This window comes from Xyrauchen texanus, chromosome 46, assembly GCF_025860055.1.
Source record: "Xyrauchen texanus isolate HMW12.3.18 chromosome 46, RBS_HiC_50CHRs, whole genome shotgun sequence".
Taxonomy (NCBI): domain Eukaryota; kingdom Metazoa; phylum Chordata; class Actinopteri; order Cypriniformes; family Catostomidae; genus Xyrauchen; species Xyrauchen texanus.
This window is the reverse complement of record NC_068321.1, coordinates 9180301-9207568: the sequence shown is the minus strand read 5'-3', so window position 1 is coordinate 9207568 and position 27268 is coordinate 9180301. Positions and strand designations below refer to the sequence as shown.

Below are 27268 nucleotides of genomic sequence, written 5' to 3'. Positions count from 1 at the left end.
ATTATGCTGATTAAAAAGGAAGAAAACAATACATGATGAATTGTAGGATTTTCTTTATTATTATGTTAATGAAAAGCATCAATTGATAATTTCAAACTGAAAACACCCATATTATTACTTTGGGGCCAAATATGGCCTGTAAATAATTTCGTCATACTTCATTAATTATTATGGGAGCGCTCTAGTTTGTCGCGAGCAGTGGAAGTGCTGAGCAAAGTTTGTTAATATGAATTGCTGCACTTCAAAACTAACTGGTATAATCACCGTTCATTCCCGCCAAAGTGAAGCGCCGCCTTTTCAACGCCCACAATTATACGTGTTTTTTTTTTTTTTTTTTTTTCTTTATCGAATATTGCGTCCATAGAAAATAGTTGGCATAGCGGGAAGGATAGGATCACGTTGTACCATGTTTTGGTTTACGTTAAGCGCTGTTTTACTTTTATATGCATTGCGATATCGTTATCCGTACTTCATCAAAGAAGCACTATACGTGTTCAGGCTTTTCTCAGTTGGATATCGCCTGTCAAAACGCAAAACATCCAAACCATACTATACCTTAGTGGATCGATTTCTGGATTCCGTTAAGAAAAACCCAAACAAAGCGTTTATTCGCTTTCAGGATGACACATATTCATATCTGGATTCGGATAAACAGAGTAATAAAATCGCGATGACTTTGTTAAAGCACGCAAATCTTCATGAAGGAGATACAGTTGCGCTTCTCATGGGGAATGAGCCCATGTTCTTGTGGATATGGTTGGCTTTGGCCAAGATTGGATGTTCAGCTGCTTTTCTCAATTACAACATTAGATCGAAATCACTGCTGCACTGTTTCTCCTGCTGTGGGGCCGGTGTGTTGATTGCTGCTGCAGGTACTGTGACTTTTTAAGTTCAAAGTTTTATGTCAAACGCAATCACTGCTTGCTGACAGTAAAATGTTAGCAGTTTAACCCGTGCACTAGTGTTTGATGCGTCCTTGACCTGATCAAATCTGTGTCAACTGTTGGTGACAATAAAATGACTTGATTTAAAAACATCTGTTCCAACATTATATAATGTTTGTAAAATAATTGGAACAGATATAATCATATAGCATATATCAATATAACAATGCAGTTTTTTTTTCTTAATTATTACTATAACAATACACATTTTATGATAGCTCGCACACTATCTGGCAAAAGTTTGGACACTCCTACTTATTGTTTATTACTACAAGTTTATGACCAAGTCATAAGTCTTCCTTACAGGTGATGCTCTTAGAATCCCCAAATTTACTTCACTAATGTAATAACACTAATCTTATTCATTTATTTGTGGAATTTTAGGGAATTTAGGCCTAATTTTCCTATAAATTACTAAATTAAACCATTTATTTTCATATAAAATAAACACATTTTATATTACTTTCACTTCATTAAAAACATGCACTTAATTAAACTGAAAAAAATAAGAAAATATCTAAATATGTTATGCATTTGGAGCATCTGCTGGGCATTTTTTATTTTTTATTTTTTTAACATGAAATGACAATTATAACCAGTAGATGGCGATCCATACACCTGTTGACCAATGTTGCAACAAAGTTAACCTTTTCGCGTGTGAGTTTCTCCTGTACTGACGAACCCCCCAGCGTGAGTTCTTTAATGTGCACTGTAATTTAAAAAAAACCTTACCTTACACTTCACAGCAGTTCCACTGGAGGACAGATTACATCACGGCAGGTGCACTGAAGGTCAGATTATAAATGATCAAACATATAATATGGTTTTTAGATGTTTGCAATGATTGATTATGATAGTTAAGATTTGATTGTGAATGCGCTTGCCAGCTATGCGTGCATATTGTTTACATGCAATGCAGCATGAGACTCCGAGTTCGTCATAGAAGCGTAGAAGATTCTAAAAACCTAGCCATTCCACTTTCCCAGCTCTGGAAGTGGTTAGAATGAGTGACTGACAGAATGGGAGAAGGCTCGTGTGGACGGACTAGTTTGTTTGTTCTTTTTTTGACGTCAAAAAACACGTCCGCATTGCTGCATCAAAACAGTGTGCTCCGATGGTAACCGCTTTAAACTTTTATTTAGTATTTGTTTGAATGTTTGTAACAAAAAAAAGATATTGTGATGTTGAAAAGGCAATTTGAGCAGCTGGTTCATTATGACAATCTCTTGAGTCCCTATTTGCTGGTAAACAGAAGCACAAATGCAGATCACACCGGTTTGATCGTACGTGTCTGAGCCCAGCATAGCATGATCACACCAGATTAATTGTACCTGCGAAAGGGTTGTAGATATTAAGTTATGAATTTGGATATATATTTAGATACGATTAAAGACTATTTGTCAAAGAGTAGCATTTTTTTATGTTTGCAGTCAAACTTGACCATGGTGTTACAAAGAGAAGACTTAAGTGGGTCGCACACCAGATGCATCTGGTGGACGACATGGCACATTCTAAAATTCTGTTTTCAATTAAGGTACGCACACTGGCGCCACCACTCAGCTATGAAACTGAAGGCTGCTCGAATTTCTGCCGCACCACAAAGCGCAACTCTTATTTTCCATTAAATCCAAGCCAAATCATTATCAAAGGACAGATTATATAGCGCTCTTCAATCTTGAACAAGGGAAAACCTTGGTAACTTTGTAACTGTCTGGAACCTGACCCGCATCGACATGCCCTTTGTTTGATACCTGTGCCATGTCCTAGTGCAACCGTCTTTAGAGTGAAAATGTGGCTATTAACTATTTATTTTTAAAACATGAAAATTCATTTCAAAATCAGATGAATTAAATGAAGTATGTAAATGGCAAGAAAATGAACAGCAATAATTGTTTTTAAAGTGTGGTAAAGTCTAATTCTTTGTTTTAAGTTTTTTGCTATGACCAGGAACACAACAGGGGTAACATTTACACCTATAATCAAAGAATCAATTCCGAGTTTTTTTGTGTGCGCATTGCATCATTCTGATGATGAAAAACATTTTTATTTAAAAAATAATAATCAAATCAGTCAAAAATGACAGAAGACAATAGAAGGGTTAAAATTGTATTGTTTGTTATTTCTGATAACAAACAATTGTTTGCCAATTTATATATTTTTGACAATTTTATTTGAATGCACATTATCTAGGGTTTTGTTGCACATTATATAATGTGTGAATGATTTATTCATGAAAGTCATTATAAACTTTAACCAGCTGCCTTTAAAATCAGACCAGTGATTTCGCAAACCTTAAGGGTGTAGCAAACTATTGTCTTTTCATTCGCATTTTATTCATGGTCACTACATAATTTTTAAACTTTAATTTGTGTTATTTCATAGTTTGATGCCTTTACTAGAAATATAAACTACTGTATAATTCTTCTGTCCAAAGCTTTGATGGCAATACCATGATCAGAGCATCATGGTTTTGACTGACATCTGATACAATAATTTTCTTTTTTGTGAAACACAATTAATTAGAATTACAGGATGCTGTTGAGGAGGTGTTGCCTGCACTGAGAGAGCAGGGGGTCTTGGTTTATATACTGACAGATAATGTTAACACTGAGGGAATGCAGAGTCTAACCGACAAGATCAGCCATGCTTCAGATGAGTCCATTCCTGCAGATCTGAGAGCAAATGTTACCTTCAGCAGCCCTGCGGTGTATATCTATACATCAGGCACAACAGGTAATACTGGCTTGAATAAAAACAGAACTCTATTACACAGTTGTGCAATGTCAAGGGGTAAGGTGAATCTTTTGGTAATTATTGCACAGTATATTATTCCTATTTACACAATGATATCCGTAAACCAGCCAGGATGGATTTTAATATGCAGAAATGTTGTGAAGCCGTATGAGCTGAGTGACTCCAGCCAGGTCTCCTAAGCAACCAAATTGGCCCGGTTGCTAGGGAGGGTAGAGTCACATGGAGTAACCTCCTTATAGTCGCTATAATGTGGTTCTTGCTCTCAGTGGGGCGCATGGTGAGTTGTGCGTGGATGCCGCAGAGAATTGCGTGAAGCCTCCACACACACTATGTCTCTGCGGTAAGGTGCTCAACATGCCACGTGATAAGATGCACGGATTGACAGTGTCCGATGCGGAGGCAACTGAGATTCGTCCTCCGCGAGTCACTACACCACCACGAGGACTTAGAGAGCATTAGGAATTGGGCATTCCAAATTGGGGAGAAAATACGAAAGAATTTATTGTGACGCATTAAAATAGTTTTATAAACAGTTTTTTTCTGAGAAAAGTTTACATAAAGATAATTTATAGAACTGAACAAGCTAAGAGCGTATTATTTCACCTTTCAACCATCAAGGTTGCAGGGAAATATGAGATATTGCAGTTTCCCCAACTTTGTCAGGCTAAGAAGGCATCTTCAATACATTACAAATGTGTAATTATTGAATCCGTTGGACCATTGGTTTTTAACAACCCATGTCCCCTGCAGGTCTTCCAAAGGCAGCACTGATTAATCATCAAAGGTTGTGGGCAATGGCCTTTTTCCAGCTCCTGTGTGGAGTGACCTCTGATGATTTGTTTTATGTGAACCTTCCCTTGTATCACAGTGCTGGCTTTTGCCTTGGATTTTTAGGATCCATTGAACGAGGTATGAGATAAACTGAGTTTTTTTGTGTTTTGTATTGGTTATCCAAACTAAACATCATTGTAAGTAAAAAAAAAAAGAAAGAATGCGTAACCAATCTAAGAATCAATTTTCTAATATTTTTGACACAAATGCACTTCAGATGATTTGTATTGTTTGATATTTTGTGTGGGTGTGTCTGTGTGTTTGTAAAAATATTTTGTCACAAAAGCACCTGGTTGTCGTTAGAAATAAATTACTGTACATTTATATGTATATGAGCACGTTTGATAGTTGTATGTGTGTGTATTAATAGGTATTTTTGTTTAGTTTACATTTTATTCATTTTGTTGTTTTTTTACTTTTCTTTGGTTTGTTTGATATTGTGTTTTTGGTTTTTTCTTTGTTTTTCTTTGGTTTTGTTTGGTCTTTGTTTGATTTGGTTTTGTGTTGGGGGAATTTGTGTGTGTGTTGTTTTTTGTTTAGTCTTGTTTTGCTTTGTTTTCTTTGGTTTGATCCTTGTTTGATCTGGTTTTGTGTGTGTGTGTTGTTTTTTTGTTAGGCTTTTTTTTCTTTGGTTTGGTTTGGTCTTTGTTTGATTTGGTTTTGTGTTGTCTTTTTTGTGTTGTTTTCTTTCTTTCATACTTTTTGCTTTGTTTCTCTTTTTTTTGTTTGGTCTTTGTTTGATTTGGTTTTATGTTGGATTCTTGTGTGTGTGTGTGTGTGTGTGTTGTTGTTGTTTTTTGTTTGTTTTGTATTTTGTGCTTTGATATTTTTTTATTATTGATTTAATTTTAATTATATATTATTTGTATTTAGGAGCCACTGTGGTCTTAAGGAGAAAGTTCTCTGCCTCTCAGTTCTGGAATGACTGCAGGAAATACAATGTAACAGTGATTCAGTACATTGGAGAGACAATGCGCTACCTCTGCAATACACCAAAGGTATCTCAGCATTTCAAAGTGTCTGAAATGTAGTAGCCAAACAGCACACGTGACTAAAGGTAATCCCTCTTTTAGTCATTTATTACATGCAGTAGCAAAAAAAAAAAAGAAGAAAAATCTACCTAGAAAGTTAGCTAATGACACGTACAGTATTACTCCACTCTGCAACATTGGAATAAAAAACCCATAAATAATATAAAATACAAAAACAAGATAATAAACTTGAAATGTGAGCATTCTACTTTGATGAATATATTATTATTATTGTACCTGTATGAAGTATTGTATTTCACAGTAATACAGTTGAAACAGGTCTCCTGGTGGCGAAGATTACCCCCATCTGCAGTGCTATGTGTTCATCTCTGTTTGCTGTTCTCATATCTTTTCTCGCTTCTTCCAAGCGTTTTAGTGACCCAGTACACAACGTTAGAATCGCCTTTGGGAATGGGCTCAGGGCAGATGTTTGGAGGACATTTATAAGCAGATTCGGTCAAATTGATATCAAAGAATTCTATGGTGCAACCGAGGGGAACATGAGCTTCCTGAACTTCTCTGGCAAAATTGGGGCTGTCGGCAGAGTGAACCCTTTTCATAAGGTATGCCATTATTATAAAAACATTGTTTAGCTGGTCAGATAGTGTTTAGGCCAAAATACAAGATTCAAGTATACTGAACAGTCATTCTAGGACTCGAGTATTAAAACAAAACAACCCACTATTTAAGTGGCATTGGTTCTGGAAATGTTTTCCCCCATTTATTTACTCCATTAACATAACCATAAAAAAAGAGTTCTTTGCACTGAACCAAACTAAGGCTGTGTACTTAAAAGGATAGTTCCCCCAAAAATGAATATAACTGAATCTCTTTTCTGTGTCTTTTATGAGGGAATGAACTACTCATGGGATGAAACAATGCAAATGACTCAGTCAAATCAAAAGCGACATTACACTATAATATAGACCACTGAATCTGGGGAGGAGGAGGGTTTCAGAGAAAAATGGCTTATCTGTTAAACAGAGCCATTTAAATGTTAGACAAAGAGAGCGTAAATGAGTTGATTGGTTACCCGATTACATGTCAAAGGACCCATTAACTTGCACCATGCAAGCCTATTGACTTAACATCTCACATGTGAGCGAGACAATTTTCTAACAGATAACAAGTTCAATAATAAGTTCAAAGAATCTCAGCTTGTGCCATGTCATGTTTCATGCCTGAACTTTAGTGATTTATGTAAACTAATATGTATTTAAGCGGTAAAGGTGGTGTTTTTAAATTATTACCTCTATATGCAACCTTTCTCTTTAGAAGTGTTATACTTGTAAGTAGTGGTCGACTGATATATCGCAGAGGCCGATAAATTGGCTGATATTCTGACTTTTAATTATCGGCATTGGCTAATACATTTTCCTGTTTTGCCTGGATTAACTGATTAACGGATTAGGCAGCAAGTCAGCTGCCTATATTTACATAGGATGCACCCATGTAAAACTGCTTCACATGTGCTATAAGTAAATGTCTTATTCACTATGCTCTGTATGTTCAATTGGTTTGATTCAGTATTTTTTTAGTAAATGCGATTTGTTAATGCGCACATGCTATCTATGGTGTGTATACTACTGTGTGTACTGTTATTTCCTTCTTCCTAATATATTAACAATTTCTTCATATGCAGATCAATTACAAAAATTTGATGATTAAACAGAATTCAGAAGAAACTGGGATCTACCATTTAAAATAAAATATTTTTTAGTTTTGTGTGACATTGAGTAAATATAGTGCTAAATATGAGTTTATATACACTGGTGGCCAAAAGTTTGAAATAATGTACAGTTTTTGCTGTTTCTGAAGGAAATTGGTCCTTTAATTTACCAAAGAGGCATTCAACTGATCACAAAGTATAGTCGGGACATTACTGATGTAAAAAAAACAGCACCATCACTATTTGAAAAAAGTCATTTTTGATCAAATCCAGACAGGCCCCATTTCCAGCAGCCATCACTCCAACACCTTATCCTTGAGTAATCATGATAAATTGATCATTTGATACTAGAAAATCACTTTCCATTATATCAAACACAGCTGAAAGCTATTTGTGTCATTAAATGAAGCTTAACATTGTCTTTGTGTTTGTTTTTGAGTTGCCAAAGTGTGCAATAGACTGGCATGTCTTAAGGTCAATATTAGGTCAAAATTCTCTAGAAACTCATCAGTCAATCATTGTTTTGAGGAATGAAGGCTTTACAATGCTTGATATTGCCAAAAAAGATTTGATATAAAAGGTGTACACTAGCCTTCAAAGATAAAGGACAATTGACTCTAACAAGGACAGGAAGAGATGTGGAAGGCCAGATGTACAACTAAACAAGAGGATAAGTACATCAGAGTCTCTAGTTTCAGAAATAGACGCCTCAAATGTCCTCAGCTGACAGCTTCATTGAATTCTACCCGCTCAACACCAGTTTCATGTACAACAGTAAAGAGAAGACTCAGGGGTGCCTTATGGGAAGAATTGCAAAGAAAAAGCCACTTTTGAAACAGAAAAACAAAAAGAAAAGGTTCGAGTGGGCACAGAAACACAGACATTGGACAACAGATAATTGGAAAAGAGTGTTATGGATCTTAACCACATTGAGCTTTTGTGGGATCAGTTAGTCTGTAAGGTGTGTGAGAAGTGCCCGACAATACAGTCACATCTCTGGCAAGTGCGACAGGAAGTGTGGGGTGAAATGTCACCTGAGTATCTGGACAAACTGACAGCTAGAATATCAAGGATCTGCAAAGCTGTCATTGCTGCAGGTGGAGGATTTTTTATGAGAACTCTTTGAAGTAGTTTAAGAAGTTCTGAAAAAAAAATTCAAATTGTAATAGTAACTTTTAGGGCTCCCCTGATAGTCGAACAAAGGTTAGTCGACGAGAAGGGTCTTAGACGACCAAGTTTTGATTGGTTGGTTGATCACAGAAAAAAACAAATGAACACCGGTATTACCGCTGGTTGGACGCTAGGTTGTATTATGGGGTAATTTTGGTTAAGCAGGGTTAGGGTTAAGCCTACACAATACAGCAAGACACCTTGATTTCAAACTTTGAACTTTATTTTGTATTTATTTGCAATTTTCAATTCAACAATTGAAATGAAACTGGAAGAAAAATAAGTCAAATTAAAATAATTTTGAAAGATGGTTTTACAACAGTAGTGAAGGGAAACATCTCTCTGGCAAAGAACCTTCTTCATCTGTGCATTCTCTACCGGTCAGATATTTCGTTATCCGGGAAAATACATTGTGTGTGTGACTAAATTTGTTTTGTTTCCTCCTTCACGATATATATATATATACATATCAATATACAATAACCTTTCACATATGCATGTTCCAAGAGACTGTACAAACAGTGTGTCACACATGTGCATAGACGGCTTTTCTGTCATCTGTTCTTAATAATATTATAAAGTGTGTTTCTTCAAGTGGGTGTCTGTGTGCCATGGGGCAAATTATCTGTAATATTCATTTGATAATAATAATAATAATTTAATACATGGGAAAACGAACCAAATATAATTTTGACATCAAAAGGCATCAGCTATTGGTGATCACTCTGACCATCGTCGATCCCTGAGATCATCGTCTGTCGGCACAACCCTAAAGTGCATTTCTCTCTATATAGTAACAAAATGTTCAAACAGTCCTTTGCTGTTTTTTCCGACACATTCAGAATCATTACCGCTTTTGCCGGTGTCGCTGAGGCTCGCTCCGTGTGCGCTTGTATAAATGTATATTTTAAAGGCTCATTGTTACAGTTTAGTTTTTCTCTGTAATGTAGAAGAACAGTGTTAGCAGTGTTACTTACAACATTCTTTCTAAGACCTGGAACTCAAACCATTTTCTGATGCCCCTCCGAAAATATATATTTAAGTAATTAAATTAATCTCATAAATATGCGACTTGTCGACTAAATGGCTTAAACTAATGACTACTAGTCGACTAGGAAAGTCATTAAATACATTATTTCAAACTTTTGGCTGCCAGAGAGAGTGTGTGTGTGTGTGTGTGTATATATATTATATATATATTAGCAATTTTGTGTTTGTTATTTACTATGTTAAATTGTGTAATATATCGGCATTGTATCAGCACTATCGACCATCCTGCTCTCTTGCTATCGGCTATTAAAAACCCCATGTGTATTAACATCCTGTTACATATCCATCAAAATCATATGCTAAACAACACCTAACAAGCACTTATGATAAACACATTTTTATAACCACAGCGCTGCTCATAGCCAGCACTAAAAGCTGCTTCTTATGAAAGTGCGATTGCTTGTGTGGTGTCATGAAAATGTCATCATACAAGTCATTTTTTTTTATTTGAAATCACAATGACTTGTGTCTTATACAGCATTAAATACCATGATTCAACAATGTCAGAGCCTATGATACTGTAGGTCGGTCTTAAAACGGACAAGATGTTATTGCTTAAACATTTCTCTATGAAGAAAATGAATGAGATTTTTACATTCGGAAACCTGCAGTCAGTATTGGGAAATGTAATCACATTGATTACAAATTACAAAACAAAAGTTGTCCTTTAGATTACTCTAGAAGGTAATCTAATCTGATTGTCTTTTAAACGCTTTTGGGATACTTAATGCATGTTTTGATGAAAATCCAATTTTAATTGTATTAAACTTCTGATGTAACAGAGATTACATCATACATTAGCATAATTAATTCTGTTTCAAAATAATGTACAGCATCATCCAATCACTGCCAACCATGCTAAAATAAAATTATACATTATAAATTCTGAATCTATGTACTGATTATCATTCTCCCATGTCTGTCAAACATGTTGAGTGGTCCAAACATCATCTGCAGCCTGAAACTGAACTTTAGGTCACATTTTAAGAGTCAACGCACTTAGCTGCATAGAGAGCTATAGGATGCTCCCTTGCTCCCTATTTAGTGAATGACTTAACCTCCAGTGTGCTGTCTGTCTGCACTGGTCTCAGAACAGTTTGAAATGCACCTTATTTTCATCCTAAAAGCAATTTATTTTTTAGTTTTTGGATGAACCCATTGATTCTCAATGTGAGGCACAGGAACAGTTTTTGCCTCAGGCCATCCACCTCATGAACAGTTAAAACTGCCCCAGATACTTTCCTTTGGTCAATCCATCCATTCCTTCTTACATCCATATTTCATTTATATTCTTAAACATATTTTACATAATCTTCAACACATTACATCACCTGCACATAACTGTATTTAAAATATTCTAACAACATAACAATTGTATATTTCTCCTTTTTAGCGGTTACATCCTATTTTATATATGTTTTTGTCACTATATGTATATATGTTTAAATGTATATTTTTGTATGTATAAATATATGTTGCATTCTCTTGCACTAGGGAACCCTGCTCCTGGAGGGCCACTGTCCTGCAGAGTTTAGCTCAAACCCTAATCAGACAAACCTGTCCTTACATTTTTCAAGTAATCAAGACCATGATAAGTGTCCTCAGGTTTGATTGATTAGGGTTGGAGCAAAACTCTGCAGGACAGTGGCCCTCCAGGAGCAGGGTTCCCCACCCTTGCACTAGAGGCTTTTGTCAACATGACTAATTCCTATAAAGCTCATTCTGATTCTGATAATGCACAGTAAATATAGGATTTCTATGTAAAAAAAATATATATATAAAAAAACAGTGCATAAGGACACACAGGGTTGGGGAGTAACGGAATACATGTAACGGGATTACATATATAAAATACTAAATATAAGTAACAGTATTCCACTACAGTCACAATTTAAATAGTTGGTAATCAGAATACAGTTACATTCAAAAAGTATTTTGATAACTGAAGAGATTACTTTGCATTTTATTGTCATTTGTTTAATTGAATATTTAGTGCTTTCAGATGGAAAACATTTATACATATAAATGATGTGATCTAAAGTGCATTTGAACAGCAGTGAAACACTTTCTTATGATGTGTTACATTCATACGAGCAGACAGAGAAGTAAGTTTGAAGTAAGTTTAGAGCAGAAGAAATAGAAATAAACCATGTGTATATTGTCAGCTTTACGCTAAGCTAAAATGCTAATTCTAGCCGTTTTACATGCACATGTTACCAGACACAATCATATTTTTTATCAAGAAAATTCACATAACATTAATTATTTATTCTCTAATAAGACCTTTTGATATTAGGGCAAAAGTCATATTCTTGATCAGAATTGTTGTATTGTTTTACTGAAAAAAAAATATCTAAAAGTCCTTAATTTTCCAATTTGTTTTATCTTGTTTCAGAAGCAACACTGGATACAATATTTAGGTTTTTCAGAGAATGAATTGAACATGGTTTTTTTTTTTTTTTTTGCTTTTTGTCTTACTGTACTGACAGTTTTTATAGTCAAAACAAGTGAAAAAAAAAAAATCTACCAGTGCTGAAGAAGTAATCCAAAGTATTTAGATTGCGTTACTGACATTGAGTAATCTAACGAAATACATTACAAATGACATTTTACAGCATGTATTCAGTAATCTGTAGTGGAATACGTTTCAAAAGTAACCCTCCCAACCCTGAGTATACATTAGTGTACATTGTGTATAGTAGCATGGCATTTCGTGATAAATTGCTCAGATTTTAAAAATTTAATATCGGATGAAACCAGAGACTCTGGTTTCTTTTCACTCAAACAGGTTTCAATGTAAAAACTTAATTAGGTTTCTTTCCAGATGTAGTTTTGTTGCCGTTTCTCCCAAAGACAAACTCAGCTGTGATCAGCACCATGTTGTTTTCTTGAACTTTTAATGACAGCCCAGATTCTCCTGAACTGAGATCTGTTGGTTAAAATGTATGTAAATGACGTGTTGTATATAGCAAAGTATGCAGGATCGCACGAAGTACCAGTTCACACCATTTACACACTTTCATTAAATATTAGTAAACATGAAATCAAACTAAAACAAATGTCTATACTGAGGCCAACACAAATGTAATCAATATAAAATCATGTAATCCATAAAAGTAACTGAAATCTGAATACACACATTTTAAAATGTAATTCAATCAACTACCCTTTTGTAATCTGGTTATGTATTTTAGACTACATGTCTGTTATTGCCTAAAATTTTCTCTGTGGAGAAAATGAATGAGATAGATGATACAAAATCATTTTTAATTTGCCTGAATACAGTAATGTTGTTTCAGAAATTGAACCCATATACCTTTATCAAGTATGACCTGGAGCAAGAGATGCCTGTTAGGAATGCAGATGGATTTTGTCAAGAAGTTGCTCAAGGCAAGTCAGATCGCTCATTTTAATGTCATTCTTAACAAAACACATGCACATTTATATTTGGAAGTCGCTTTTATCCAAATCAACTCAGTGCTTTGAAACTAAACATTTTATGATTGTACGTTCCCTGGGAATCGAACCAATGACCTTTAGCTCATACTCTACCAGTTGAGCCAAAGGAGCATGTTAGATATTGGAGCCTCGGTGCTCTTGTCAGTTATTGGCATAAAAAGCCCATTAATAAGATTAATATATATATGATATATCTATAGATAGATATATATATATATATATATATATATGTATATGTATATATATATATATGTATATGTGATTAATAAACCTAAATTGTTAGCATTCTACTTTAAAGACTATGCCATTACTGTACCTGTATCAAGTATTGTATGTCATTTCATTGTATTTTACTGTAATACAGGTGAGATAGGTCTCCTGGTATCAAAGATTACCGAGAGGTCTCCTTTTTATGGATATGCCAGGGATCCAAAACAGACACAGAAGAAGAAACTGTACAATGTGTTTGAGAAGGGTGATGTTTACTTCAACTCTGGTGATCTGTTCAGTATAGACCAGGAAAAATTCATCTACTTCCAGGATCGGGTGGGCGACACTTTTAGGTAAATCTGTACAATATATAAACACAATGCGTCTTGTGTTGATATTTTTTGGATTGAAACAGGAAGTTGGGGGCAACATGTATTGAGGATGTCATCCTTTTCTGTAGTTCCATAAATTGAAATAGCACAAAACATTTATCATATTTCAATTAATGGAATACAATTATCTGTCCTATCAAATTAAAGCTTGATTTTCTTTCTCTCAGGTGGAAAGGGGAGAATGTGTCTTCAAATGAGGTGTCAGACATGATGACAATATCAACGAGTATTGATGAAGCGAACGTGTATGGTGTAACAGTTCCAGGTTTAATGCTTCTTTACTCGTTTAAAGCATCCCATTGACAGTCATACCACTAACCAGTATCCCTTTTAATCTACACTACTCACACTTTTTGTATTTTTATGGAATCTGAAGGACACGAGGGTAGGATAGGAATGGCTGTCATCGTATTAAAGGAAGGACAACAGTTTGATTGTGATGGTATTTTTAGTCATGTGACCACTTACCTTCCCTCTTACGCAAGACCACGTTTCATAAGGATTCAGGTAACATCATAATGCCTTATATATGTATTAAAGGGGTCATGTAATGAAAAATAATATTTTATTTTGAGATGGGATTTCATTGTCTTATGAAATCATATACAGTTGAAGTCAGAAGTTTACATTTACAAGTCATTAAAACTAATTTTTAACCACTTCATTTCATATTAGCAAACTATAGTTTTGGCAAGTCGTTTAGGACATCTACTTTGTGCATGACATTACACAAAGTAGATGAGTGCAATGATTGTGCATGAGTAATTTTCCAGCAATTGTTTACAGACAGATTGTATCACTTTTAATTGACTATATCACAATTCCAGTGGGTCAGAAGTTTACATACACTGTGCCTTTAAGCAGCTTGGAAAATTCCAGAAAAATTATGTCAAGCCTTTAGATAATTTTTGCAATAATTAACCTGTATACAGCATAATGTTTCATTTGAAGGCTTATATTGATTTGTGATGAGGAGGACAGGGACAGGCCGCGAGGATGCACTCCCAGCGCTGAATTGTCCTAATCAGCTGGAAGGGGGATAAAGAAGAGCCAGAAGCGCCAGTTCGAGAGAGAGCGAGAGAGAAACACACTTGGCCATTGTGTGTGCGCGTGTGTGTTTGGGTGGTTTAAGTGGACATTTTATTAGGTTACAAACTGGTAATTACAAGGGTATTATGCTATAAAAATGGTTTATGAGGACATTTCTAGTGTCTCCATAATTCAAATCGCTTAAACATACTAAACTATGTTTTTTTGAAAATGTAAAAATGCAAAAATGCAGAGGCCTGGGTAGCTCAGCGAGTATTGATGCTGGCTACCACCCCTGGAGTCGCGAGTTCGTATCCAGGGTGTGCTGAGTGACTCCAGCTAGGTCTCCTAAGCAACCAAATTGGCCTGCTAGGGTGGGTAGAGTCACATGGAATAACCTCGTCGTGGTCACTATAATGTGTGGTTCTTGTACTCGGTGGGGTGCGCGACGAGTTGTGCGTGGATGCCGCAGAGAATAGCATGAAGCCTCCACATGCGCTACATCTCACGTTATCGTGCTCAACAAGCCTCTACGAGGACTTGGAGCACATTGGGAATTGGGCAATCCAAATTGGGAAGAAAAATGTAATGCAGAAAGTTTTTTGTTAGGGTTAGGTTGAGGGGATAAAATCTATAGTTCGTACAGTATAAAAATCATTATGTCTATGGAGAGTCCTCATAAGGATAGCCGCACCAACATGTGTGTGTGTGTGTGTGTGTGTGTGTGTGTGTGTGTGTTTTAAGTTAATTTATGTCATTAAAGTTATGCAGACTGTCCTGCCGCCTCCTTGCCCATCGTGTGAACCTTGATACATGATTGTAATCCTAAATAAATCCTGTTTAATTTTTCTCAAAATACTTCTCATTGCAGAACTGTTTGGCTGTTACTTGCACCTTCAAACTGCTCAAAGTGAGGCTGGTAGAGGAAGGCTTCAACCCTGCAGTAATCAATGACCCGCTGTTTATCTTAGATGAGACAGTGAAAAGCTACAGACCTCTGACACATGAGATATACCAGTCAATACTTGAGGGTCACTTCAAATTGTGAAGAGTAGGTTTAGCTTTTTGTTATAAGTTAAATGAGAGATTGCATTGTTTCGATCAGATTTTTATAAAGACAGGATATTAGGCTAACACTGTAATGATGGGGAAAAATGCTTATTGCTTATTTTGTGTATTAGAAAACTCTTGAGGGAACTGTTTTTTATTGTATAATATTTCGAAATCACAAGTTTCCTCAAAAAGATAAATAATAAGAAAACGAAAGTGCTTAATTGTCAGTCTGAAATGTAAATCTTGAATAATTTGATGCATTAACTTTCCTCTGTGGTCTGCAGTAAGTATCTAGTGTTTTCTGTAAGATGATTGGCTGCTGTTGAAAACCACCCACTCATTCATGTCTCAAAGGTTGAATTGGAGTATGAGGGTTGCCAAATTATCCACAAATTCAATGTAGGTCAGCTTTATTTAAATACTTAGATTTACTGTATGGAGGACGAAACCTGCTAAAATACACAAATAAATAAATAAAGTAATCTGCATATCCTTGCATAAATAAATACATGAAAATTAATGTGCAAATAAATAAATGCACCAATCAATGCAAAAATAATAATAAAATATAAAATGGTCGAGGAAATGCAAAATTGAAAGTTCTTTTTTTTTTTTATTTCTCATTCTATATTTCATTAATCATTTATTTCTGTACGCCGTTCCGTATTTATTTTTCTTTAGTGTAATATGCTAATGAGAGTATTTCAACAGCTGTTCAGGCATCACAGTCAAAATAAGAAGTGCAGAAGGAGTTTGCCGTTTCACCATGGTGAAGAAAAGGTCAATTGCAGAGTTGCTCCCCAAGGCAATATAGTTTGGAGAATCATACAAGCGAGATAATTTACTAAACTTTTATTTATTGATTGAATGTGAACATTTGGTATTGTCCTTATTATGTCATAGTCAAGCGAAGCACTTTGACAATGATCAGTCAGTGATGTCAAAGTCTGCTTACTGATGTTTGATTGACAGCCTCTCAATAGCATGTTTCACGGAGCGTTACACATTATATATATGATTTATGAAATGTAGAATTAAAAATCAACTTTCAATTTTACATTTGCTTTAACATTTTTTAATTTCCCCAAACGTTGTATATTGTGTTATTTTGCATTAATGGGTGCATTTATTCATGTATTTATATAATTATTTGTATTTCTCGCACATTAAATTTTTTTTATGCACAAATAAATTGATTTATTTACTTATTTATGTATGGATTTTGTTTATTTATTTGTTTATTATTTTTGCAGGTTTCATCCTCCATAGTCTGGAGACAGTAAAACTACATTAAAGTGTCATTAAAAACAAAGAGGACCTTAACACACTCATGATTAAATCATTTTGGGGGTATATATTAATTTTAATTATATATTTGTAAACACATTTCATATCTTGAAAAACAAATTAAGGATTATGTTTGAGAGTGTGAAAAAGTATTTAAATATCTTTATTTGATAGATTTTCTTTTAAATGCTATAAATGTTTTTTTAAAATATTAATGAAACCAGCACAGACGCAAAGATTACATTTCTACTAACTTAACTCATGTTTATAACAGAACAATAAGTATTTATAAATTGTATCATCTCAGACCATTTATATTCTGTATATGACTCATGGATGGACCTATATATCCAGTTTTTTTTTCTATGATGCTTATTTAGTTATTTTTTTGCATTTAATTTTAGTTATTAAAAAGCCTGTCTGAAATGATGTGTATAAATATTGTAATTATATCAATATTTGGGGAACATTCAATATTGAAGTGCAGTGAGTGAGCCCCTAAATGCTCAAAACATGCCCTAGTTGCCAATAAAGATAATAATGTTCATAGCAATGCGCATATTAGTTTCCTATTGTATATTACAATGAACTACTCAATATGTAATTATTTACATAATTCATTATTTACGGTGCTGCTTGAAATGACTCATTAAAGCACAACAAAGCATTCCTCTTTTAAACTGCATCACTTACAATAGTTCATGAATGGAAAATGCTAATTCTCCCTTTCAAAAGCATCGAGTTTCCCAATAAAGAGGGTAGCGTCCCGTGAATCTCTGATGATCTGGCAACCCGCTGAGGATCGGGGGAGGACCACAATGATAAAATCTCTCTCTGGAGCCCCCAATGGGCTGAACTTGCACCCAGAGAATGTGGCCCGTGAATTGTAAGACTCTTGAAGTAGTGTCAGGCTATGGCTTTTAGTTAATCTTGTAAATCCTTGTGTTGTGCACAGACTCCTGCAAACATGTATATCTGGTTTACTCTTCTGGCAGGTTTGGCTCTTTTGCCCGCGCTGCTCAAAACTTTCTTTCCGTATTTTTTCCACGACTTAATTTACATCTATAAAGCTCTCGGATTCGGGATCAGACTCAATAAATACAAAAGGAAAACCCCATTCTATAGTGTTGTGGACTGTTTTTTGGATGCGGTAAGGAAACACCCGCAAAAAATCTTTATTCATTTCGAGGATCAGACTTACTCCTACGCGGATGTGGACAGAGAGAGTAATAAAGTGGCGAATGCGCTGCGCACGGTGGCCGCGCTCAAAGAAGGGGACACAGTTGCGCTTTTCCTCGGGAATGAACCCTGTTTCGTGTGGACCTGGCTCGGCCTGGCAAAGCTGGGCTGTCCCGCAGCACTCCTGAACTTCAATATCCGATCCAAATCACTCCTTCACTGCTTCTCCTGTTGCGGTGCAAACGTGCTCATCGCTGCTGCTGGTGAGATTGTAATGCACTTGTCATAGTACAGTTATTATACATGGATGTGGAATGTCAAGTCATGTTGCAAGGCCTAGAAGAATTCCAGAACGTGCTGTGCATGAGAAAAGGAGCCTCTTTCTTTTGGGAAAAATATATTTTTTCCTGCTTGTAAATGGCGTTGTTTACTCATTGCTGTGCATTCAGATGTGCAAACACTTGCAATAAAACGTTTTGTTTTCATGCAAGTGTCCATTGGGGGTGTGCAGTTTTATGGGAGGTTAATGGGATCCATTTCTATATAAAAAAAATACAAATAAAATAAAGGACCATGGTATTTTTTTATATGGGTAGACTTGACCATGCTTTTGGGAAGTTGACATGACCAGCTGTGTGTGACGTCCTTGCTATACTCGATCTCCAACTATTAAAACATTTTATATATATATATATATTTAGCAATTCCTATTATCCATGCATCCATCCATCTTCAACCGCTTATCCGAAGTCGGGTCGCGGGGGCAGCAGCTCCGATTATTATTATTATTGGGAATGATGCTTTTATGACTATATTAATAGAGTAAGTGAAATATTTGTACTTTTAACAATCCATTAGTGTCTACATTTATTTATTTTATTTTTGTAATAAATGGCGTAAAATATACACGTTCCTTTTCATTCAACTACATTTTGACATTTTTTTTAAGTACATGGACATGTTTTGTGTAAACTGCCTATATATCATGGTACTATGGTGCTGAAAAAATATTTTGTTGTCAAATAAGTATAGCAGAAAATATGAAATACTATCTACATTGAATAAGTATGTTTAAGCATGAACTTATTAAGTAATTAATTAATATTAAGTAAATTCTGCATTTGTACTCAATTCAATCATGTAGAAATTCATGTTCTAACTTACAAGTAAATATTATTTATGATTGTTTATTATCTTTACAATGCGTCATCATGTATCAACCCTAAAGTAGAAAATCTTGTCATATTTATTTGCTAATTTGAGTAAATTTAATGGGTAAATTAAATTAGGACGTTTTTATTTGCAAGTTGATTTTATTGTAGATTTTAAGTTGTGTAACTTCTTGTTTTGTGAAGTCTGAAGTTCATTTTCTACCAAAAAATTGCCCGTTTATGATCTTTTTTTTTTATTCCATTGATTGTCAACATCATTGAGTTTTATACACCAAGTGTTTAGGTCTTAACTTGAAAATTTGATCTGTTAAATGTACTAGCAATTAATGTGTGGAAATTGTCTCCTAGTTTATAATTTTTTTTAAGTAATTGTAATTTAAAGTTTTTTTCAGTGTATTTACATGGTTCATCAAGGTATATCAGTTAATCCCATGGTACATCCCCCCCTAAACAAAAAACAAAACAAAACAAAATGTCATTGAGCATGTCCAGAATCCATTGAAATAGTATGTTGTTCTATTAAGTATTAGAGATTTTTTCAGTCAGATCAGAATACTGTCTGTATTATCATTATAGATCATTTAAAAAAGAAAAAAGATAATATTGGTCAATAATGATTTAGTCCCCCATGTGTCGAGATTCACAACACCTCTAAATGGAAACAATGCTGATAAATGTACACAAAGGCTTCATGTGTGGCAGTGCTTATTGAATTGTCATAATCCCAAATGAGTAGTTTACTGTAGGCTTTTATAATAAAGAATTTTTTCTTGTAGAGCTTCGTGATGCTGTTGAGGAGATCTTGCCTGCATTGAAAGAGAAGGGCATAACTGTGTACCTTCTGTCGGATGAGTGCAGTACAGACGGCATTAAAAGTATCTCTCAGAAGATTGCAGAGGCTTCAGATAAACCGCTGTCCCCGTCTCTTAGGTCCAACATTCACATCAGGAGTACAGCACTGTATATCTACACCTCTGGAACAACAGGTATCTGATAAGGCCACATACAGAGAGTTGTCATATTTCACTCATGGTAAAGATTCAATCTAGAGGTCAGCCATTATGGGTTTTTAAATGGGCGATACCGATATCTAAAAATCAGATAGGCTGATGGCCAATATAATGCCGATAATAGAGTTCAAAAACTGAATTTGAAAATGTAACATGTTTATTATCCATTTGCAACACTTCTGTTAATTGACCAAGTAGGCATGGTTATATATCGGCCAATTAATTGTTGTGCTCAATACATCGTTTTAAAAAAATTACAAACCTTTTCACCGTGAGTTCAAACAAATCACAAGATATAAAAGGACATTTCAGTTACTATTTCTGTGATTTAGAATCAATACAAATCAATCCAATTTTATCAAAGAGATAGCTCTCCCAAAAATGATTTACTCACCCTCAGGCCATCCCAGATTGGTATGACTTACATTCTTCTGCAAGAACACAAAGATTTTTTTGAAGAATATTTCAGTTCTGTTGGTCCATACAATGCAAGTGAATAGTGACCAATTTTTTGAAGTTCCAAGAAGCACAAAAAGGCAGCATGAAAGTACTCCAGTGATTTACTCCATGTCTTCAGAAGCGATATGATAGGTGTGGGTGAGAAACAGATAAATCTTCACTTTCACATTCCTTTTGTTGTTGGCGATTCACATTCTTCATGCATATCGCCACCTATGGGGCAGGCAGGAAAATTTATATTAAAAAAAAGTCTTAATACGGATCTGTTTCTCACCCACACCTATCATATTGCTTCAGAATTATAGATTTCACCATTGGAGTCATATGGATTTTATGCTTTAAGTTCTGGCCACCATTCACTTGCATTGTATGGACCTACAGAGCTGAAATGTTCTTCTAAAAATCTTTGTTTGAGAATCTGCCGATTCACACATATACTTAACAGCTGGTACCGATATACTGATGATAAATTGACCAATAACAATATAGTGATACATTGTAAATATCTAAATTGGTATTTTGTTCTCTGAAGGTCTTCCAAAGGCAGCATATGTGACCCACGAGAGAGTTTGGGCTGCATCCTTTATCCAGGGTGTTACTGGGGTGACATCTGAAGACATATTCTACATCAATCTGCCACTTTATCACAGTGCTGGATTTCTTATCGGCCTTATTGGATCCATTGAAAGAGGTATAATTGCATTATATAGTTGATTGTTTGTCCAGTTCAGAGTTTTACACTATGTTAACAGCTTAAAAAAAAAAAAAAAAAAAGACAATTTCGCCCAAAATGATAATTCTCTTTATCTGCGGAACACAAATGAAGAGGTGTTATTGTCAATTCAATGTTAGTGATAAGGTCTGTTTCTCACCCAAAGTGAGTGTTTCACTTCAAAATGCTTGGATTAAACCACTCAAGTCATATGGTTTACTTTTGCCTTTATGTCATTTTTGGAACTTTTGGACCATATTCACTTACACTGGACAAAATGTATGGACAAAAACACCTAATAAATTCTTCAAAAAATCATTGTGATCCACAGAAAAAGTTTTGGGTGAGTAAACGATGAGAGATTTCCATTTTAGCGGAACTATTCCTATAACACCTCAACAAATTTGTTTACTAGGTAACACCATTGTTCTGCGAAGAAAGTTTTCGGCCACTCAGTTCTGGGACGACTGCAGAAAGTACAACATAACTGTGATGCAGTACATCGGAGAAACAATGCGATACCTTTGCAATACGCCAAAGGTAAACGCACTCTCCTGGCAATGATAATCATATTCTATAATAGTAGAAGTATTATTGTTTTTTTTATTTGTTTTTGAAGTTTAAACAGTCATTATCTCTGTTCGAAAACTTATTGGGTTACCTACCTAACAGCATTGTAGGAATCATTGGCACACTCCTGATGCAAAGGCTGTTTGTTCTTAAAGGTAGGAAGCAAAATTATGCTTGCTTATAAGATCCCTTGTTTCATCTCAGAAACATTGTGATGAGCCCAAGAAAAATGCAGGTTATACACATTATCTATAGTGATGATCCGATGTATCGACCTTCTGATATTTATCGGCCAACTATCGACCAAAATAAAACCATCAGCATATCGGATATAAGCATGAAAACGCTGATATAAAAAACCAATAATTTATTTATTATTAGTAACACAATTTGTAAATAACTCTGTGAACTAAAATGCACAATCCAGAAATAATAATTGCCACTTTATGTAGAAGGGTTTGCACTATATACTCAAAAGAACATGTAATATTACATTTTTATTAGTTCTCGTTCTCACGTTAATGCAGTAAAAATGAACGTGATTCGTGTGAAAGCAGCACTTACCTATAGGCAACATGAAACCAACCAAAACAGCAGAGTCAGACTTCTGAGACATTGGAAATGATATACAGTGCATGGAAATTATTTATTGTTAGAACAGTAAAAAAGTTTTTGTACCTCTTTAAGCATTCCTCTGTAAAACCGTGAACTGATGATAAAATAAGGTAAATGGCAAAATATCAGTATCAGTATAGGTATATTTGGATATATTGTTTTAGTTAAAAGTTTTTCACATCGGTGCATCCCAATTTATTTATAATTAATTAGTAACACACTTTGTAAAAACTGTGAATTAAAATGCAGAATTCAGAAATAATATCCACAATATGTAGAAGGGTTGGCACTCCTAAGAACAAGTATCATTCAATTTTTATTCTCTCTCATTTTCACGTTAATGTGGAAAAATGTACAAACAGTTGTGAAAGTAGCCCTTACCTATAGGCTACATGATGAGGGAAACCATCCAAAACCCTTTGAAACATGCTGACTTTGACTACTGAGATATTGGTATATCTGTTAATGCTGCATGATTGAGTGAATTCAGATTGAAATCGCAATATGACCTTGTGTGATTACTAAACTTTAAAAGACTGCGTTCCTGCATTAAGTGCCCCAGTCAGTGCTGTGTGAGCAAGCGGCGCCCTCTAGTGGTTTGGATGGCATTATCCATTGTCCATTTTACCTCTATAATACAGAATTTAAAAGGGGCTTTTATTCTTTTGGTTAAAACTTTATTAGAACTTTTGATTCGGTTGATATTTCCATGGAATAACCAAACATATAACATTGATATCGGTGCCTCCCTAGTTAGAATGTTGTCTTTACAAGTAGTAGACAGCAAGGCAGCTCACTAGGTTTTGAAACAGAGCTAGTGTGTCCTACATTTTTGTATTGAAAAGATTTGGGACAGTCCAAAGATAAAATCACTTAAAACTAGGTCACTCTTTCTACTCTGTGACATTTCCTCTTTGTAGAAAGACAATGATCGAGACCACAAAGTGAAGATCGCCATTGGGAATGGCGTACGTGCGGACATCTGGAAAGAATTCCTGAACCGCTTTGGGGAAATTCATGTCCGGGAACTTTATGCTGCCACTGAGGGAAATGTTGGTTTCATCAATTACACCAGTAAAGTCGGAGTGATTGGTCGTGTCAATATTCTCAGCAAGGTAAAAATGAACTCTTAGGCAATATGTCGTTTGGTAGCATTGGAAAGTGCAACTTTACTCAATTTGTGTGCAAAGTCAGCTAAATTCCAATTGCAATCCACAGATATTTTTCCCTTTTGCACTGATCAAGTTTGACATTGAGAAAGAAGAGCCTGTGAGGAATTCTGAGGGCTTGTGTATCCCAGCTGGCAAAGGTAAGTCCCTGTTTTCCAACAATGCGGTAGTGAGCAGTTTTGCTTTGTAATACTTCGTATTGCAACTTTGCATCTAATGAGTTCATGTTTATATAATGCATAAGAAGGATATGTCTTGGTATGTCCTCAGTGTTAAACCGAATCTTAACCTAACCCTGACCGTAACTCAATAGAGGGATGGTTCACTGTCTACAATGGAAAGGCTCAAACTGAGAAAACCCAGTCCTACTGACCTTTCGATAAGAACTCTGTCATAAAAAGTTACATTTTTACCTTGAGCTAGTTTTATGCGCTGATTGTTGATATTAAATGTTTTTACAGATGAGGTGGGACTTCTGGTGGGGAAAATTACAAGGCACTCTCCTTTTGTTGGCTACGCCGGGAATAAGCAGCAGACAGAGAAGAAGAGACTCAGTAATGTGTTTGTGAAAGGAGATCTGTATTTCAACAGCGGAGATCTGCTCAGGATTGACCACGACAATTTTGTTTATTTCCAAGATCGAGTTGGAGACACTTTCAGGTTCTTGACTTGGTTGTACCATCTTGTTTGTGACTACATTTGGTCTACGCTTGCACACATATTCGTAACTTGTGCTTCAAATATTGTAACATTGTCTTGCAGATGGAAAGGAGAGAATGTGGCTACAACTGAGGTTGCAGATATTCTCACCATGGTGGATTGCATCGAGGAGGCCAACGTATATGGAGTCAAAGTAGAAGGTAGATTTCAAGATTAGCATATAGCAATGATTTGAAATATAGGGTTGAGAATTGATTTTGTAAGACATAATGTAACCAAATGATTTTCATGGTGTTCAGTTCCATTTACGGTTCTTGAATATTTTGGGTTGTGTTGATTTAAATTTAAAGGGATGTACTTCTGCCGCATCGAGTCACATGACACAACAGCATGCCATCGATTACCTTGAAGCACTCCTACAGATACAGCACCAACAAAAGTGCCTCTGATAAGAAATCTCAAAATGTTTTCATTGAAACCTATTTGTTTGTAAAGAGTAGTGTCTCTAGTTTCGTTTGAGATGCCGCTTTAAAAGATCTGTTAATTTCACGCATCAGAACACTAATAAACACGATGTCCACATATGTGCCATATGAAACTGGTACCGCATTTCCTCAAAAGTAGAAACAACTTGTTAGTTATTTTGAATAACTTTCAACTCCAACACATCTGTGGGTCATTTAGCTTAATTTTAATATACATTGTGTTACTATGTTTAATTCTGTTATCACTGTACAGTAGGGTTCTATTCATTAACATTAGTAAATGCATTCATATATTTACTGTACATTATAACATTGAGAATTAATGGATTCATTTAAAAGTTGTAAAATTTCACTTTCAGAGGTTTTATATTGAGTAAGGATTGATTAGATGATGCTGGACATTACTTTGAATCAGAATTAATTATGCTAATTTCTGATGTAATGTCTCAAAAACATGAATAACCAACACTCCTGGAACCACAATAAACAATTTGATTTAAAAAAATTTTTAAATAGAAAGTTTGGATTGAATTCAGTTAGCTGCATAGATAACTACAGAATGGTCCCTTGCTCCCTATTTGAATAATGACTTAACCTCCAGAGTGCTGTCTGTCTACATTGGTCTCAGAACAGTTTGAAATGCACAATATTTTCATCCTAACTACATATAAAGCCTCTGAAAGCAACATTTTTCAGTTTTTGGATGAATCCATTGACTCTCAATATGTTAATGCACAGTAAATATAGGATTTCTGAGGATAAATTGTGCTTAAAAGGAATATTTCACCTAAAAATGAAAATTTTCTGATAATTTACTCACCCTCAGGCCATCTGAGATGTATTGGAGATTCTTCTTCATCAAAACAGAATTTAAGATTTCATTTCATTCAAGTAAATGTACTTCATTTTTTTGACTGTGCAAAATGCATATTTAGGGTGCATCAAAATAATCCACACGACTCCAGTCAACAAATACATTTCTTCTCAAACCCAAACGATTGATAATAATGAAAAAAAAAAAAACACACAATGTAAACAATGACGCACTTCCTGACTCCTCCACATGACGCGTGACCTTATCAACGAGCTTTCGTCATCCCTCTCACGAGCGCATGTCACAGAGATGTACGGAAGTGAACATTTGTACATAAGTATTGTTTTGTTTCTAAAAATGACCAATCATTTGGATTCAGACAAACTTTATTTGTCGACTGGAGTCATGTCGATTATTTTGATTCACCATAAATATGCATTTTGCACAGTCAAAAAAATGGAGTACATTCACTTGCATTGTTTAAAGGAGGAGGCCTGAAATGAAATCCTAAAAATCTTAAATTCTGTTTTGATGAAGAAAGAAACTTATTCACAATTCCCATTGCTATTAAAATAAAACAAAAACATATTTTGTCTCTTAAGGCCATGAAGGAAGGATAGGAATGGCGGCTCTTAAACTGAGAGAGGGCAAAGAGTTTGACTGCGTTACCACTTGCAGTGTTTTGGCGAACTATCTCCCAGTGTACGCCAGACCCCGTTTCATTCGAATTCAGGTAAGAGGTCTGACCTTTAGCCATTACCATCTTACTAGCAGATGCACTCCTTCCAATCGTGGCTTTACTTGGGGATACTAAGCAAATGTACATTTTCTTCCAGAATTCCTTTGAAGTCACGGGAACCTTCAAGATAAAGAAAGTTAAGTTGGTGGAGGAAGGCTTTGACCCCAGACTAATACAAGATCCACTCTACTTCCTGGATTTGACTCAAAAGAAATACATTCCACTCACTCAGGAGCTTTACAAGTCAATCACGTCACATGACATTAAATTGTAAACTGCATAAATAAAATCTAAACCGACCATTTAGAAGTTTACTAACCAGTAGCTGTTCACTAATCTCAGGGAAACAAGTATGATTACAGTGAATGATTTGTCAGTTTGTAACTCATATCTACCTTTATGGACCAGTACAGTCAAATGTTTTACATCAGCAATAAAAATGTATAGAATGCCTAACAGTGCCTTAGCACTTAACCTTGTTAATAATGTACATTGCAATCTATTGTCTTAACTTTTAATAAAGAACTCAATAAGAATCTAGAAAGATCGTGTCATGTTTAGTTTTCACTGACATAATGGGTTTAAAAAAAATAGGTTGAGAGATGTGTACAGCTGTGGTAGCAGCCCTGTTTTAAGTAGGTGAAAGGGTAAGTGAACCAAATGTGACCACCCTTCCCCCATCAACCCCTGAGCTCATAAATGAGCACTTCTAGAAACAGCAAAGACAAATAAACTTGTTCCCTTTTGTACTAAATACATGGGTCATTAACCCTTGGAAATAAAATGCTGTATATTTACATTTCAC

The 27268-nt window shown here is 35.2% G+C and overlaps 2 protein-coding genes across 3 annotated transcripts; both read left to right on the top strand.

The window, feature by feature from the left end:
- Nucleotides 1–360: 360 nt before the first annotated feature.
- slc27a2b (solute carrier family 27 member 2b) lies at nucleotides 361–17468 on the top strand. Of its 2 annotated transcripts, none has more exons than XM_052119221.1 (10): nucleotides 361–872; nucleotides 3540–3677; nucleotides 4449–4607; nucleotides 5403–5527; nucleotides 5929–6123; nucleotides 12749–12839; nucleotides 13273–13471; nucleotides 13678–13775; nucleotides 13887–14017; nucleotides 15411–17468. In XM_052119221.1, exons 1-10 carry the CDS (start codon nucleotides 407–409, stop codon nucleotides 15585–15587), a joined length of 1779 nt encoding a protein of 592 aa, XP_051975181.1. In that variant the 5' UTR covers nucleotides 361–406; the 3' UTR covers nucleotides 15588–17468. The 2 variants fall into 2 exon arrangements, with proteins under 2 accessions (XP_051975181.1, XP_051975180.1); XM_052119220.1 differs by having other exon boundaries at nucleotides 3468–3677; nucleotides 15411–17464.
- Nucleotides 17469–17726: 258 nt separating this feature from the next.
- Nucleotides 17727–27025, top strand: LOC127637946 (long-chain fatty acid transport protein 2-like). Its single transcript, XM_052119219.1, has 10 exons — nucleotides 17727–18321; nucleotides 20007–20216; nucleotides 21232–21390; nucleotides 21827–21951; nucleotides 23517–23711; nucleotides 23815–23905; nucleotides 24227–24425; nucleotides 24528–24625; nucleotides 26327–26457; nucleotides 26561–27025. The coding sequence occupies exons 1-10, from the start codon at nucleotides 17847–17849 to the stop codon at nucleotides 26735–26737; spliced, it is 1860 nt and encodes a 619-aa protein (XP_051975179.1). The 5' UTR covers nucleotides 17727–17846; the 3' UTR covers nucleotides 26738–27025.
- Nucleotides 27026–27268: the final 243 nt, after the last annotated feature.